Genomic DNA, 15,615 nt, shown 5'->3' with positions numbered 1-15,615 from the left:
CTTCCCAAGCTTAGCACTGGCCAATTCTTACATATCGTACCTTTAAAGGTCGACCAAAAAAATCCAACATTATAACATGTAGAAATATGTTAAGTTATTATTCAAGTACATAAAGGACACTGTGTTTATCCATGTGTACCTGTCTGCTGGCTGTCCAGAATTTCTTCTGAAAGAAATCCAGTTTCATCTGGATGCCCACAGCTGAAAGAGAACAACACAGTCACTGAGATGAAGTGACAGGACATGCGTGTGCTCTGTGTGCAAGTGCACTGTGATCTGTATCACACAAGAAGTCATCCTACAGGCAAGAGAGAGATTATTACTATACACACAGTGTCAAAGTGCATCTTTCATTAACCCCTAGTGAGGGAACACATCCATTGCAACAAAACCCTGCTGGCCAAAATGGGCCAAAAGAGCAATTACACCCTGCATCATACATGTGTCAGCTTATTTCTCTGGAAGGCCTAGTGTATGTGTGCATAACACTGGACTATTTGCTCACATGTTCACAGATGCCTCTAACCACACTTTAAATGCAGTTTCACACGATTCTGAACCAGACCGCTCTCCCCGTGCCCACATGAAATCCATCCCATTCCTCAGTCTGCCTCCCTGTTGTTACCCCGACAGGCATTTCCAGAGTTGGTATACAGAGCTGCTCTCTCTCCCATAAGCCTCATCCCAGCAGGTCCCTAAATGCACAGATCTGACCAGAATTCCTTGACTGGAAAAAAAAAAGTCGCTGACATTAAATGTGTCAGTTTTTTTCCAGAGCCGGCAGAGGAAAGATTGACACATTCACCACAGGCTTTAAGTTCCCTCCTCTCCTCCTAGTCCTCCTCTCCCTTTACCCCCTGCTACTAAGACTCAGACCCTGGCTTTCTCTCAGTGGGGGGGTTACCATGCTTTTGGGGGTCTGTAAGTCTTTCCAGGAGAAAATCTCAGAGCGTCATACAAATGCAGAGCAGCCGCAGGTAGTAAACTGAATGGAAGAGAATGTGGCATTTGAGTTGGGACATTAAAATACATCAAGGCAGGTACAGTGTATTGATTGGATTCACTGTATGAAGTTAATAGACAATCGGCCTATCATTAGATACAGGAAAAATAATAAAAAAATCCTTTGCTCACAGATTTAATTTGCAACCTGGGCGTCCCACACCTGCAAATTAAAGTTAATTCCTTTTGCAAAAACTAGTTGTGTTGTAAATTATGGATTTATGGGGGAGGTATCTGACAATTAATGCATCATGTTTGTATCATCTCAAAGTGCACATGAACAACCTATCCATTAATTAGAAGCTATTAAAGAGGGAATATTTGACCGGATTGGGATCAATATCTTACTGTTGCGTTAGAACAAATATTAAGTCAGTGTTGTCTTACTGCCATATGATTAATATAATCCAATTTGTCGATTAGATATTTAATATATTTATATAACTAGAATGACACTCACGCCTCCGCCAAGGCCCAACAGTCCCTTTTTATTCAATCAAGCCTAATCCAATATCAAATAAAACATATTTAATTCTGCTGGATCCAGATTGGATCTGCATCAAATTGTACTCACTTATAGATGCCAGCCACCTAAATACCCCTGATGTTTTTCAGCAAGATCCACGCATTATTCCCTGAGAAATAAATGAAAATATCTCGCAATATTAAAGAAAGTCAGAAAAAAACCTGGATCCGTCCCTTTATCTGGACTGGATCCAAACCCCCAATTGGACATGGATGAAAACATAACCTCCTTGAGTTATTAATGAAAGAATAATGATTCTCATATCCCACAAATATTGATTCTATATACACATTATCATCATACTATACTGCATTTCAGAGTAAGTCTTCCTAAAACTATATTGTTGGTCATTAGAGGTATTATACTGTTTATATACTGGTATATATTGGCTTCCAAAGAGGCAAAAGATTCCTCACTTAAAGCTTGAAGCAGTAGTTTAAAACCAAATAAATACAGAAAGCTTCACTGGATGTCAACACATGAAGGGAACATTATCAGAGAGAAATATTCTATTGGCTTGCAGTTCTTTTAGTGTGATTGTGTGTTTGCGTGATTGTTTAAGTGCAGCGGGGCGCTGCTGCGGCCTGTTTTAGCCCCTGCCCAGAGGAACAGGTGCAGATTATCCCGTCATAAGCTTTGCCAGATCCTTTCAGCAGCCCACCATTTCTACACCCACATGGAAAACCCAGGAGGAGAGGCTAATTTAAGATGCTGGGCAACAGCAATGGAAACACACATGGTATAAAACCAGGGAGAACCTAGATCATTAAGCCAATAAAAGACAGGATCATCTACTGTAAAATAAAAAAGCTGTAAAAATAAAGCAAATAGGGACTGAGACGGAAAAAAGATAAGGAGGTCGAATTAAGTTGTCGGAAAATACTGTGAATTATGACACATGAAACCTTCGAATAATTTAAAGATGTAAAAACAACATCTGACATCTGATGTTTGAAGCGAATATCGCAATATAATATAGTAATATAATATAGTTTCTTATACTGCAAGGAAAATAATTCATCGCAACATAAATCCAGTGTAAGCAGTACATGAGAGTTTGCTGTGCAAAACTGCATTCGGGTTAAAAGTGCACTGGTGTTGGCTGCCACCTGGAAGGCGGCTCAGAACAAAAAGACAAAAGCCCAAATCTGTCTCACTAATGCTCGGGAATTTTCTGTACTACGGGGGAACATTTAATTTCCCTTGCTATGATTTAAGAACTTGGGGCTATTTATGCCCTGAGCTGGGTTTATAAGTCCAAAGATGAAGAGACATCAAATCCTCTCCAAATCCACCCCATCACCAATCTCCTATCGGAACAATCCCAGGCAGGAAGAGCTGACAAACGCTTTAAATCCTACAGGTATTTGGGATTCTAATAAGGATTGTACAAATGTGTACATCCATCAGAGCAAGAGTGCATCTGAGTTTGTGTGGGTTACATGCTCATGTGTATCATGTATGTTTGTTTTTCTTTCCTTGCATCAATTCACATCTTAGTGACAGCAAAAGCACCTCTAGGACAAACATAAACCGACATATAAGTGTCATAAAAAGCGACAGGGCTGTCTGATTCGCAAATGGTGTTGAATTTGAGCACAGGGTTGGTTCATGTCAAGATGCTGAGCAACATTCGGACGATGAGCAGAACATGAGGCTGTTGTTAAGGATGCTGATACTCGACAAAACTTGGGCTCCGCTGGCTTCTCCTCTCCTGTGCACTCTTATTGAGAGAAAATTGAGACTTGACTAATCGGTGCCGCAAAATCCAGCAAAGCGATTCAAATTATCTTAAAAACTATCTGGCAGTGAATGCGGCGTAATATTTAATAGAAAAGATAATATTCAAATCATGCAAAGCATCTCTGTCGATTGCCCTTAAGGCCTTCATGCCACATGCATAAAATGCGTCACAGGAGATCCACATGGTGATAATTTATGACAATCTGCAGAGGAGGAATAGTAGGGCAAGTTGCTTTTTCCCTCTAACTTGATGGTTAACATTTTTAGACGGTGCAGCACAAACACAACAGACTGTCTGTACACATCACCCATATGGGCTTTTAGCCAATAGAAAGGTGTCATCACACATTTGAGGATGTATTTTCCTATGTAGCTGCACATGAGCACCCAAGCGTGCATGTATGAACACGAGTGTGTGTGTGTGTGTGTGTGTGTGTGTGTGTGAGGTGCATTCACGTATTTTTAAAGCATCTTCAGGTGTGCATTATTTCCTCTTGAGGCTGATATCTTCACACATTCACCACAATAGATTAACTAAATATAAGCTGAAGACACAAATTGACTTCGGTTTTTACTGTATATGACATAATGAAAATAATTGTCATGCCCTTCAGCAGAAAGAAAGGATACAAATATGGATGGACAGGAGGGCAAATACAAGGGAGGGTACTACATGCCAAGGTCAGCGTGTAAGCTTAATCATACTCCATCGTTAGAAATGATTTGATCATTAATCTCTTCCTGTCTCTTCCTTTGTTCATTTTTTGCTTCTCCTTCAAGCGACCCATGAGCTCATATAAGCTTAACAGTCAATCCATTTACATGCACAAAATAAATAAATAAATTTTTTTTTTAAAAAATCCATGTTACTGCAACAGCTTAATATCCTGCTGTGTGCGTGTGTGCATGTGTAAGTGTGCATTCGTGCGTTTTGTGTTGCTGTGCTGGGGGCGTGTTCTGCCAGCCCTTCTGCCCACGGCTCATGCATAACATCATCAGAGCGTGCCACAGCAACGGGCATCCTCCGACTGTGTTCCCTGCGTGTTGAAAAGTGTTTGAGTGTTTGTGTAGACGCAACGCAACACAACGCAGATCTAATTCTGTCTTGCTCAACTCTTGCCAGAGCAATAGGAGGCAGCGTTAATGTCAGCGTACGTGTTGTGTGTGTGATTTAAGAGGCACAGCTGTCCGCTGGGAGCTGACACACCGTCACACTCACCAATACAACTGGGGACAGGGAGAGCCAGAGAGCAAAACATGAAGAGAGATAGAGAGAGAGAGATAGAGAGAGAGAGACACACACACACAGATACATAGGTCAGGGTGTGGATTTGGATTCAACAGAGGAGCAGAGACTAAATCGAATCAAGCGAGAAGATAGGGAAAATAGAAACAAGGGCGAAAAAACAGCATGAAGAAAAATACAAGAGACAGAACGAGAGGGTTGAGAGAGAGTGAGAGAGCTACACAGAGAGATATAGAGTGAGAGTGAGATAGAGAGAGAGAGAGAGAGAAAGAGAGATAGAGGCAGAGCTCCCTAACTCCAGTGATTCCCAGACTGGCTGGCTGGCTGGCAGTAAGCTCTGCGCTCTGATCTGCCCGCTCTGATGGGGTTGCATGCCCTCACCGGCAGTGTTGGGGATCCTGAGGGCAACACAGGTTCCTGCCTCTCAAATTCATACCTTTCATATTGAAAATATCCGCCTACACAGATGAGAGTCAGGACAGCTCATCACAACCTTACTGATGGCTAATGGATCATCAACCAATGACAGTCGATAGAATCCAAAGGGGGAGCTAAAAGAAGATCGAATGCAAGCGGCCCAAGGACGACTGGCAGATATGAGAGGTAGGGGAAGAATATCAACATGAATGCATCTGTGCGTACGTTTGTGTGTATTTGTATATTAACATGGCAAGGTGGGCTGCTGAGATCAGTATGTTGTGTAAACTGTTGTATAACTGAGGGGATTCAACACACATGGCAGCATTACTTTCACACTTTTCTGCTTATAGCTGTACATCAAAAATTGCCTCTGAGTGTTCCCTGTTATTGACACAGCTAAAGAGCTGATTTGAAGTGGTACTTAATGTGGGTTGTGTGTGCATGTCATTGCAAGCTTCTGTGTGTGTACTTTGGGGCTGGAGGGACACATCAGAGCAAAGAGCCATTCTCCTGTGTTGACCTCATTCCAGAGCTGCTGTTACAACGCTCCACTGGGCTGATGCTGTTTATGTGTGTCCATGTATGCATCCTATGTATATGAGTTTGTTTACGAGTAAGTGCACACATGTGTAAGCAGGTGTGTTTGAAAGCATTCTTGCATACACACACTCTCTCCGTGCACTAGCGAATGTGCAATTAACACGGGGCTTTGCACTTGAGCGCGCTAAATCTCAACCCAGCCATGTTCTGATGGGTTTTGTTGAAGCAATATTATAACAGCAACACTGCCACTGTACCGAACTAACACCTGAGATTAGACCTGGGAGCACCTGCGCCTTCTCTAAACCTTTAAAATCACAGCCCATTACAAGCAGTCCAACAGCCAGGCAGACAAAGTGATTTTTACATGCTTGTAGATGTCAGTCTAATTAGTAGACTATGTTACAATAGTGTTTATATAAAGAATATGGAAGCACACACATTACATTGTCCATGTGTGACCACAGCATTTGAACAATTAGATTGTGCTGTCCAATATAAAGGTGCACTATGTAGTTTTGGGGATGACATTTTAATCAGAAGAGAAAGATCATCACTGACTCATTCTTTATGCCTAAACAAACTAAATAAACAAATCTTCTTTTCTTTTCCTTTTCTTTTCATGACTGAATAAACTGACAAACAAACTGAACTTAAAGGACAACACAATGTCATACTTTGTTTATATTTGGCGGACCCTGCCACCTTTCTAGCTCAACAGTGTTCCAGGGACCTTATTTTCCTCTGAGAGCAGCTTGTTATTCAGTTGTGGAAAAATATTTCTGAGTGTATTATTACATCATTAATATTGCAATGTTTGAGTTTTAATTTCTTCTCCAAAACGACATAGTGCCGCTTTAAATCAACATTCGTCAATGGTTTTATGGTTTAACAGTTAATGGCTGCACAGTGTGTTTCCATAATTTGATGTGGATATGAGTTACAGTGATATTTTAGCTGTTTAGTTTACAGACGTGAACATCGTGCAGCTAATCTATTGGTTCAGGTTCTAGGAGTGTAACTTGTGAGCTAGTTACATGCCCAGGCTTGAGATTCATTTCATCGAGCCTCGAGCTAGTCAAGCCAGTGCTATAAATACTGCCGTAATGTTCCACAAGCAATGGACATGTGAAGTCATCTCAAAGGGAATCAGACACCCAATATCTGCTGTGTATGGATTTGTGTGTGGGTGGAGTGTGGGTGAAGGGTTATGAAGCTTTGGTGAAGTCACCAAGGGCCACTGTCTAAGGGAGGGTGGGAGGTGGGAGTTGGCATATTAGTAATAAGTTTACTTTCTTGTTTATCAGACAAAGAACAGTGCTATGTGAGCAAAAACAAAGTTTTCTGTCTCACACGAAGACTTCATTTTCAACTGTATTTATACGTACATTTCAAATATTTATGCCAAACCAAAAGTCTGCTGTGACATTTATTTACTTCAGAGATGGTGGTCATGATGGCAGTTGAACACTGTGGTTTGAATGTAGCCCATGCAGTTATGTAACAGTAGTCTCGGGTATTGATGAAGGAGATCACATCTTTAGAAATAACTTTAAAAAACATATATGTAGCTTTATTTTTATCATATTTAGCTGTAAATGTCTCATCCAATATTGCGTCCCCCTGTCTCCACAGTGGTACTGGTGTGTGCCCTCCTCTCCCTCCTGTCTTTGTCGCACGGCTGCCCAAAGGAGTGTGTCTGCAACAGCAACACCAAAGTAGTAGACTGCCGGGGTCGAGGCCTATATGACATCCCCCGACGACTGCATCCAGACACCCAAGAACTGTATCTTCAAGATAACCGCATCAGGGGCCTGGGATCAATGGCTTTTCGAGAAATACCCCTTGTACGCATTCTTGATCTATCTAATAACTCTATAACGTCGGTTTCACCAACTGCCCTGCTGGGTCTCAGAACTCTACAGCGCCTCAGCCTGGCCAACAACAACCTGAGAGAGCTTGACAAGCGGTTGCTTGGACCTATCCGCTCGCTTTCACACCTTGACCTCTCACACAACAGGTTAAGCAACAAAACTGGAACAGATTTTTGTTATTCACCCATTTCCGATGCACACTGTAAACTCATTGTATCTTATTTCCCTGCCATGTCATTTTCTCCAGCCTGTGGGGCTTTCCTGGAGCCATGGGGGACAGTTTGAGGAACCTTAGCCACCTGGGGCTAGCGCACAACAGGTTAACACGAGTGGACCGCTCCCTGTTGGAGGCTCTGACCCGCCTGGACAGCCTCACACTTCGAGGCAACCCCTGGAGGTGTGACTGCCAGCTCATAGGCCTCAAACTCTGGCTGGAGACCTACGTCTTTAAAGGTTAGACCACTTGTAGCTTTAGGCTAAAGCTGGGCAATGTCTGTAATGTTTCCAGCAGCCGTCCATCTTAATGCCTTTCCTGCCATAAAATTATGTTAATAATACATTATGGTAATACTAACCTTTAAGTATCCTAAAACTACTAGTGTACCAGAGTAGAAATGTCAGGACTGTATGCCAGTTCACACAATGAGACAAGAGTCTCTTTCAGGGATTAAAATAAAGCCCAAATGGATATAGTGTTTATATATTTTGTCCTTGGAGAGATTGACATGGTGGAGTTAAGACCAGGCAAAAAGCTCTGTCCAGATATTAAAGTTGGTGGAATGCGTGCGTGTGTGTGTCTCATGTTATTGGTTGTAGCCGTGGAAGGAATTTCGGTTGTTGCGGCTCTTATACTATTATTACCAAGTCTTTATTGTAACATGTTATGACCTTTAAGCTGAGCAAAAAAGTGCCATGCAGCATTAACACTCTCCCGTGAGACATTGTGATGTTAGATACCCTATGCAGCAGCTCCTCCAGCCATGGTGCTGATCTCTACAGCCAGAGATAGAGTGAACATGGGTGATTAAGAGTTAAATTGCAGGCTACATTATTTTCTATGCTAGACCAACCCCAGCGTGCATTAGATAACAAAATAACCACTGTACAGTGAAAGCTAGCCTCGTTCGGAGTCGGCTGGCCCGCCTACATGCCAATGTTACCCTGACACTGCTTTTGTCTTAAAGGCTGAAAATTCTAATTACTGCAAAACAGAACAATGGACCCAGATACAAGGATGTGTGCTTAATAGAAAGCCAGTGGTTAATCAGGCAGGCAGCGTGTGACCGAGCAAGCTTGACATGGTTACAGAGAGAGGTGAATAATAAAGAGATTTACGGGACAAACAGAGGGCAGTCCTATCTTATCACTCCAATATGCTTGATTCTTTGGCTCCTGTTGTTTAGCTTTTAATCATATCGCTATATTGCTAAAATGGCCTATTAAAATAAGACATTACACCCTAGATTATTAAATATTTTAAGTAATAGGCTGGTTCAGACTCAGGTATGATGATTATGATGGTGTCCTCGGAGTAAGCTGCCACGAAGGAAATGGCCAATTAGTAGCAGATAATGTGCTTGTAATACACAGCAGCTGACAGATGCATGCCTCCTTATTCCTTCCTACCATCCCTCTCTGATTCAACTATTTACCTCTGATCCAAAGGTGGAGTGATGGATGAGGTGATTTGCTCACAGCCAGAAGAAATGAGGGAGAGAGACCTGCAGAAAGTCCCCTACCAGCTCTTCCACGCCTGCATGACCACAAGCTACCATTACCTGTTTGCGAACATACACCACCTGGAATCTGAGAGGTTACTGCGAGGCCACACCCATGGCAACCATGCTCATCCCTCCAGCCACGCTCTCCACATCCCCATGGCAATGGGGGAGGGATTTGGTGGTGGGGGAGGAGGAGGAGGAGGGGGAGGGAGTGTTCCAGAGTGTGAACCTAAGCAGCGGCATCGGCCTGTCAACTTACGCCACGCAATCGCCACGGTAATCATCACTGGCGTTGTGTGTGGGATCGTGTGTCTGATGATGCTGGCTGCAGCAGTGTACGGCTGCGCCTACGCTGCTATCATGGCCAAATATCAGCGGGAGCTAAAGAAGAACGAGGAGTTGGCAGCCGCGCAGAGGGCAGATCATGCCACAGCAGATGAGAAGGAACCACTGGAGAATGCTATCGCCTAGGAGACGATAACATGAACCCTGGACATAAAAACCTGGGCCTCAACCCTTTAACCTAATCCTCTCTGGATGCCATGTGCGTGTTAGTGCATGAGAAAACAAGAAAGCGAGGGAGATTCTTTATGTGTGAGCGTGCGTGTATGTTCACCTCCTGTCTGAGACTTGGGTAGCTAAACTCCACAGGTATTTGACTATGCACTGACGAGAAGAGTATCTTCTACTGTATGCGGGTTTGAGGGGCAGGCCAAAGAATCCAAAAGGAATCAATTCCATTTTGTCTGAGAAATGCATATCACAGATATGAACAAATCGCTATATATTTATAATTGTGTATTTGTAGGTATTATAGTAAAGCTCTGGTATTTAAAAAAAATATATATATATCAGAGTTTGGTTGTCTTATGCTCTTCTGAGTGTGATTTTGAGGTCATTTTGAAAACTCATAGTAGGCAGCTGCTGTCAGTTAAGTTCTGTTCCAAGTTGTTTGTATCATTAATGTGAGAGTGTGAGAACAATTGTTTGTGTCAGTGTTTCATCTGTGCTTGAGTGTGTGTGTGTGTGTGTACGCACATGTTTATAGAGAATTTAAGAGTTTGTGCCTAATAACGTGATATAGTTTTGAAGAAGATATATGTTTTCTTAGAGGATATTTTTCTGACAACTGAAGGGAAGATTCGTTGAAGCAATAATGAAACAAACTAAAACGAAAACAGCAACAAAACCTGGACTCAGCCTTTTTGTTTTTCTCTGACTTTACGGGTTCATAACTCTGAAGTATCAACCTGCTGCACACAGCCACACCCACAGACACACAGTTTTACATCTACAGTTTACGACTTGTTTGTGAGTTAAAGCTGATCACATAATGGTAGTCATGTCCTTTAGTATGTATTATATAAAATAAAGGGGAACAATTTACCTGTTTGCTGTATGTATACTGGCGACTAATTTGAGAAGGCATAAATGGAGTAAGTATCTTTAAAAGAGGGGTATTTTGAAAGAATGAGATGTCCACTTCAGAGTGATTCTGACGTTCACGTGCAAGAAAACGTATCATTTATAGGAAACAAGGCATTTCGCCACCTTGGTGCAATTTCTTCAGATAGTAATACCAACTTCTCAAAAAGCAGGAAACTACCCCTCATTTAAAGTGTTAGAGTGTTGATCTTGAAATAAGTATACATGCATGGGTGTTTTTGCCCCTCTCAATTTAATGCAGTGCTGACACAGAAGCACAGCATTACATGGAGAAAAAAACAGAGAATATTTTGGCAGATGTTACGATTTGGATATGATTCACGATTTGTGGGAATGATTATTTCAGCACTGCAATTTTTATTTTCACTTACAAAACTATTAAAATGACGATGATGTGACATTTGTTGGGCTTCGCGAAACAAACGTGTTTTTTTGAGCTGGAGAACAAGATTTGTGTCGTCATGCTGGTGTTGTTGCTGGAACATTATAATTAATGTTGCTTCAGGACCATCAACGCCATTGACCAATCATAATGTTTTTATGATGTCATAGATTTGTGACTCTGGGAAAGAGACTGGAAAAATATGTGGTTCTGACACATGGTTGAAAGGGTCTGTTTTAGTCCAAAACCTCTTTTACCAAACCTAAACAAGTATTATAGTTGCCTAAACTCGACAGAAAACCACCAAAATACAAGTGAACTTGTGTTAAAAATATTAAGTGTATAACAATATATCCTAAACGAGCTTCAAATCCTAGTCCCATGAGTGGGCAACATTAATCATGATCGAGGAATAACACCAACCAGAACCACAAAGCTATGAGATCACAACCTGATTGGTGAGTTGCAGTGATGACCCTGGAACAACATTAAAGGTGTTATTGATAACACTCAGACAATAAATGTGGCATCTCATCTCCCCCCTTGCATCAAAAACATGGCTGTTGTTCAAATCCTCTGCCCCCTCAAGTGGTTGCCAGTTTGTTGTACTACCTAACATTGCTGATGCTAACTAGTGAATGTTACACTGCTAATACTAGCAGTGTTTTTTGCTAACTGTTTTTTTTTTGCAGGGCAACTTGTTTACCAAGACTCTGGATGCTGACAAAACACAGATACCACATGATGGTATCGATTGCCAAACCTTGTTAGAAGCTGGAGCCAACTGTCAGAATTCTTACACAGATATAAACAAAACAATCATTTTGGAACCAACAATTGTTTTTAAATGGTCAATTCACAATTTTTCAAATAATTTGTCTACATAAAAATATTGTCACATTTAGAATATGTCTTTTAATTATGATGTTCTAGGAACAACACCAGCACGGCAATATCAGACAGACCAGGGCATCTCTGCAGAACTGCAGTATTTAACACTGTAATGCTGTTTTGTCACACTATTGACCATACTCAAAAAAGTCAGCTTCTGCAATTTGGATAATGCACTTGGCTATATTGGCATTTTGATTATATTTCCATTAATTCTGCAGCCCTGCAGCTTTCTGTCCAAAGTGCCACAGGAAGTTTCCATCGCGTCATTATGTCAGATAACATGACAGGAGAAAGTGGTGATAGAAACACATATTTCTATGAAAATATTACTTGATATTATTTTGATCTTTATCTACTTGTGAGAGATATATATGTTTGTATCTATAACATTATTTTTCCCTTGAGGATATTGCACAACCTCTTTTTTCTTACCTCATGGAGTTCATTGGTACTATCACTAGAGTGCTGAAGTATTATACAACACAAGATCAGCTCATTGGTGAATCAGATTTCTTTGTCTTTTAATTCTAATATACTTAAAATGTCACCGAGAGGATAATCAGGCAACGTTTTTAGATTATATTTAAAATGTAGCTTGCTGTGTCAAACAAACATCCATCATTATTCTGCAAATATTGATAATGTGTGCTCGGCAGTGATCACTTGCTCACTCAGTCTAGTGTGGAGGCACATGAATGTACACAGATGCCTTTAACGCTTGACCTGAGTTTTATGGCTCTTTATATTACAGCAGCAGACTCGCTGCACGTGGCTCAGGATGTGACCACAACCACTGGCACACACACACAGAGCCATGCTGGCACACACACGTGTGTATGTACGAACACCGTAACATTGTGACTCAAGCGATGTCTGCAGGGCCCGTGGTGTGTGATGTCATCAGCCTGTCCTGTTAAGTTAGTGTATTAGCGTATTCACAAGTCTACAGCTCAGTGGAGCGCAGGGCAGTGAAAACTGGCCCTAACCGGCCCACGCTAAATTTGCATTCTAGCCTACATCTCTCCTCCCATCTGACTCTCTTATATAAAATCATCCTTACAGACATCCCCCGATCTGGCAAGAAAGATCGTCATCACTGCATATCAGCATCCGATGAAACAATAGGGTATTCATGAGACCTTGTTACTGATTAGTCATTTGGATTGCTGCTTAACAGGATTTGAGAGAATGATCTTAAAACAATAGAGATCAAGTCATCAGGGTCAAGTAATTCTGTGGGCTGGTGTAAACTGTGGGCTGCTTGTGTACCGCTCTGCTACAAAACTGATGCATACTCTGCGTGCATGTGTGCTGTGGCACTGCACAGACTCTCCCATTTCTGTCCTTCTGCTCCAGTGGTTTCCCCCGGGCCAAGAGTACCCACAATGCACTGCTTTCATGTCAACGCATTCAGGCACCGTGAAATAATTTTCTCTTTCTCTGCCCTTTTATTTCTTCTCTTATTTTACCACTGCGTTTCCAAAAGATTTTCCTCTTTCTCCTCTCTTTGTTTTTTTTTCCCCCCTCTCTCCTCTGTCCAGATCTTTTTCTGTGATTCCTCTACTGGCAATAGTGGTCCTCATTTGTTGACAGAAGTCCTTACGTAGATAATCATCAACGTTTTCAATATGAGGCAAAAGCTGGGCTCCACATTAGTCCCTGTCACATATGATGGACAGTGGAAAGGATTACAATACTCCACATACCGTTGACTGTATTTGGATAGGAATAGACATCTGTACAATGTGATCACTAAAGCTACTAATGTAAAACAGGACTTCCAAAAGACCTGCAGAGAATAAACATAAAGACAGTTGGAGGCACCTTACTGTAAGCAGAGCTGCCTGGGGAGTAGCACTGAGCCAGAAACACCTCTCTGCATATTTTAGCAACTTTGTATGTTCACATTTTGCTCAATGTGTCTGAATCTATAATAAGGAATTAAGGAATTTGCAAACAAGGTGCTTCCAATTTTCTTTATGTTAACTCCCTGCAAACAAAAGTATAAGTCTATTTCCTAACTTATCATCCTCATCATTGCATTTAGGGATGTTAATGATTACTGACTGATTAATCGGCATTAAGAACTTAAGTGATTAAAAATGTATTTACTGACAATCTGAGATGGGCACAAATACATCAAAAAGTACCTGTTACAAATGATGAATACTGGCCAATGAAATATATCAAAATAACATACAAAAGACAAGTATGAGAAATATATTTAACTAAAATATGAGTAGTTTGGAGTTTAAAAATATTTAAAAAAAGGCATTATATACAAACTGATATCATTACATTTTAGTCGTTTAGGAGCCTTGGTATGGGTTAGATTGTGTTGGGCCAGTTGTTGATGGGAGCAGTTAAAAATGAAGTCACTATTTTGTGTTAAAGAGGTCATCGTTTAAGTAATTTGGTGTCTATCATATGTTTTTTTTTTTTTTTTTAACCCCTAACTCTGATTTTGGATTGAACTTAGAGTGATTCAGTGGTTCAATCAGTTTTCTAATGGAAAGGCAACGAAAATACTGTATTTAATACATTATTAATAACTAAGTGATAATTGATTGTTAAAGCACATGACAATCAATTGAATAAATTGCCTAATTACATGAATGCATGATTCACAAAATGTTGATTCCAAGAAGTCATCTAGTGCCTTCAGGAAGAGGGGGACAAAAAAATCATATTGCACTTTTTTTAATAATGATGAGGTGACATTTGTTCGGGTCTGCACCAAACATGTTTTCTTACACCTGGAAAACAAGATCTATAGGCCAGGCCATCAACGCAGCGCCACAGTAATTCATTAAAATGCTGAGTTGTCACACAATTTACCTTTAGGGAAAAATTGCAGCTTTTTGCAAATTGGATATTGCACTTGACCACTCAGTGATTTTGATTATATTACAATTAATTGTGCAGCCCTTGGCAGGACTTCAGTCCAACCTTTTACAGTGGTAGTACTGGTGCCCCTGACTTTTTCATGTAGGTGCACCCAATGGAACTTAATTTTTAACACATTATGTAAATGAGTGTAAACAGGAATACAGGTTTTCTTCATTTAATTCACAGCACATGCAAAAAGAATGAACAATAACCTCAATGGTTGTTAAGGATTACACATCTTCGGACCTGAGACAGGTGGAATGGTTACCGCCGATGATGATGTGTGGTCTGGGATTTTCATGACAGGAAAATAATCAATGGCCTACTTAAAAGCGAAGAGAACTATGTTTAAAGGTTGTGATGTCTAACAATTTGTCTTGTTTACGTGCAAGGAATTAAGGAGCAGTACAGGGTACGGTCGCGCACATGCACAGATATAGACATGGACTGCACATGTGCAAGATGTATATAAAATCCTGCCATATGTGGACAAAATCATTTATAAAATATAGGTTCACAGGCAACTGCTTACACAACCAAATGGTGTTTGTTAAAAATATATGTTTATACATATTTAAATCTAACCTACTGAATACTTGGCGCACTGGTGCAACCAATGAAAACGTTTAGTCGTACTTTTATGTCAGCACATATGCAATGCGACCAGAATAGCCGCACCCTGGAGTCCTGCTAGTGGTGATGAAAGATTACATATCACTCCACTGAAGATAAAACCCTAGGTACTATGAAACCATATGTCTATATCTGCATTCTCCCCCTTTTTACCCATTTCTTCCGCTTAATCTGCAGTTCCTTTCCTCTGCAACCACGCTGATGGCTAACAGAACATGGGCTGTTCTTTATCCCATCAACTTGCTGATTGCACCAAAATGCATTGTAAGGGCGTGACACTGTGGGGCTTCTGAGTCACC

The 15,615-nt window shown here is 41.0% G+C and overlaps 2 protein-coding genes across 3 annotated transcripts in view; one reads left to right on the top strand and one right to left on the bottom strand.

Moving 5' to 3' along the window:
- The window catches only part of cacna2d3a (calcium channel, voltage-dependent, alpha 2/delta subunit 3a), a 120,428-nt gene that overhangs the window by 16,580 nt on the left and 88,233 nt on the right, over positions 1–15,615 (bottom strand). For both annotated transcript variants that reach the window (XM_084366107.1, XM_084366108.1), the window contains one exon: positions 140–201. In XM_084366107.1, coding sequence (XP_084222233.1) covers positions 140–201 — 62 coding nt within the window. The remainder of the gene's footprint in view (positions 1–139; positions 202–15,615) is intronic.
- On the top strand, positions 4,466–10,921 carry lrtm1 (leucine rich repeats and transmembrane domains 1). Its single transcript, XM_084366109.1, has 4 exons — positions 4,466–5,120; positions 7,113–7,497; positions 7,599–7,804; positions 9,017–10,921. The coding sequence occupies exons 1-4, from the start codon at positions 5,084–5,086 to the stop codon at positions 9,541–9,543; spliced, it is 1,155 nt and encodes a 384-aa protein (XP_084222235.1). The 5' UTR covers positions 4,466–5,083; the 3' UTR covers positions 9,544–10,921.

The sequence above is a fragment of the Pagrus pagrus genome (assembly GCF_965226575.1).
Source record: "Pagrus pagrus genome assembly, chromosome: 11".
Classification (NCBI taxonomy): Eukaryota; Metazoa; Chordata; class Actinopteri; order Spariformes; family Sparidae; genus Pagrus; species Pagrus pagrus.
Note: the sequence above shows the minus strand (reverse complement) of the source record. Positions and strands in the feature narration are given on the sequence as shown.

Coding starts and splice junctions, on each gene's coding strand:
- lrtm1 (XM_084366109.1), top strand. CDS start 5,084: ATGCAAGCGGCCCAAGGACGACTGGCAGATATGAGAG. Junction 7,498..7,598: donor CTTGACCTCTCACACAACAG/GTTAAGCAACAA, acceptor CATTTTCTCCAG/CCTGTGGGGCTTTCCTGGAG. Junction 7,805..9,016: donor GGAGACCTACGTCTTTAAAG/GTTAGACCACTT, acceptor TCTGATCCAAAG/GTGGAGTGATGGATGAGGTG.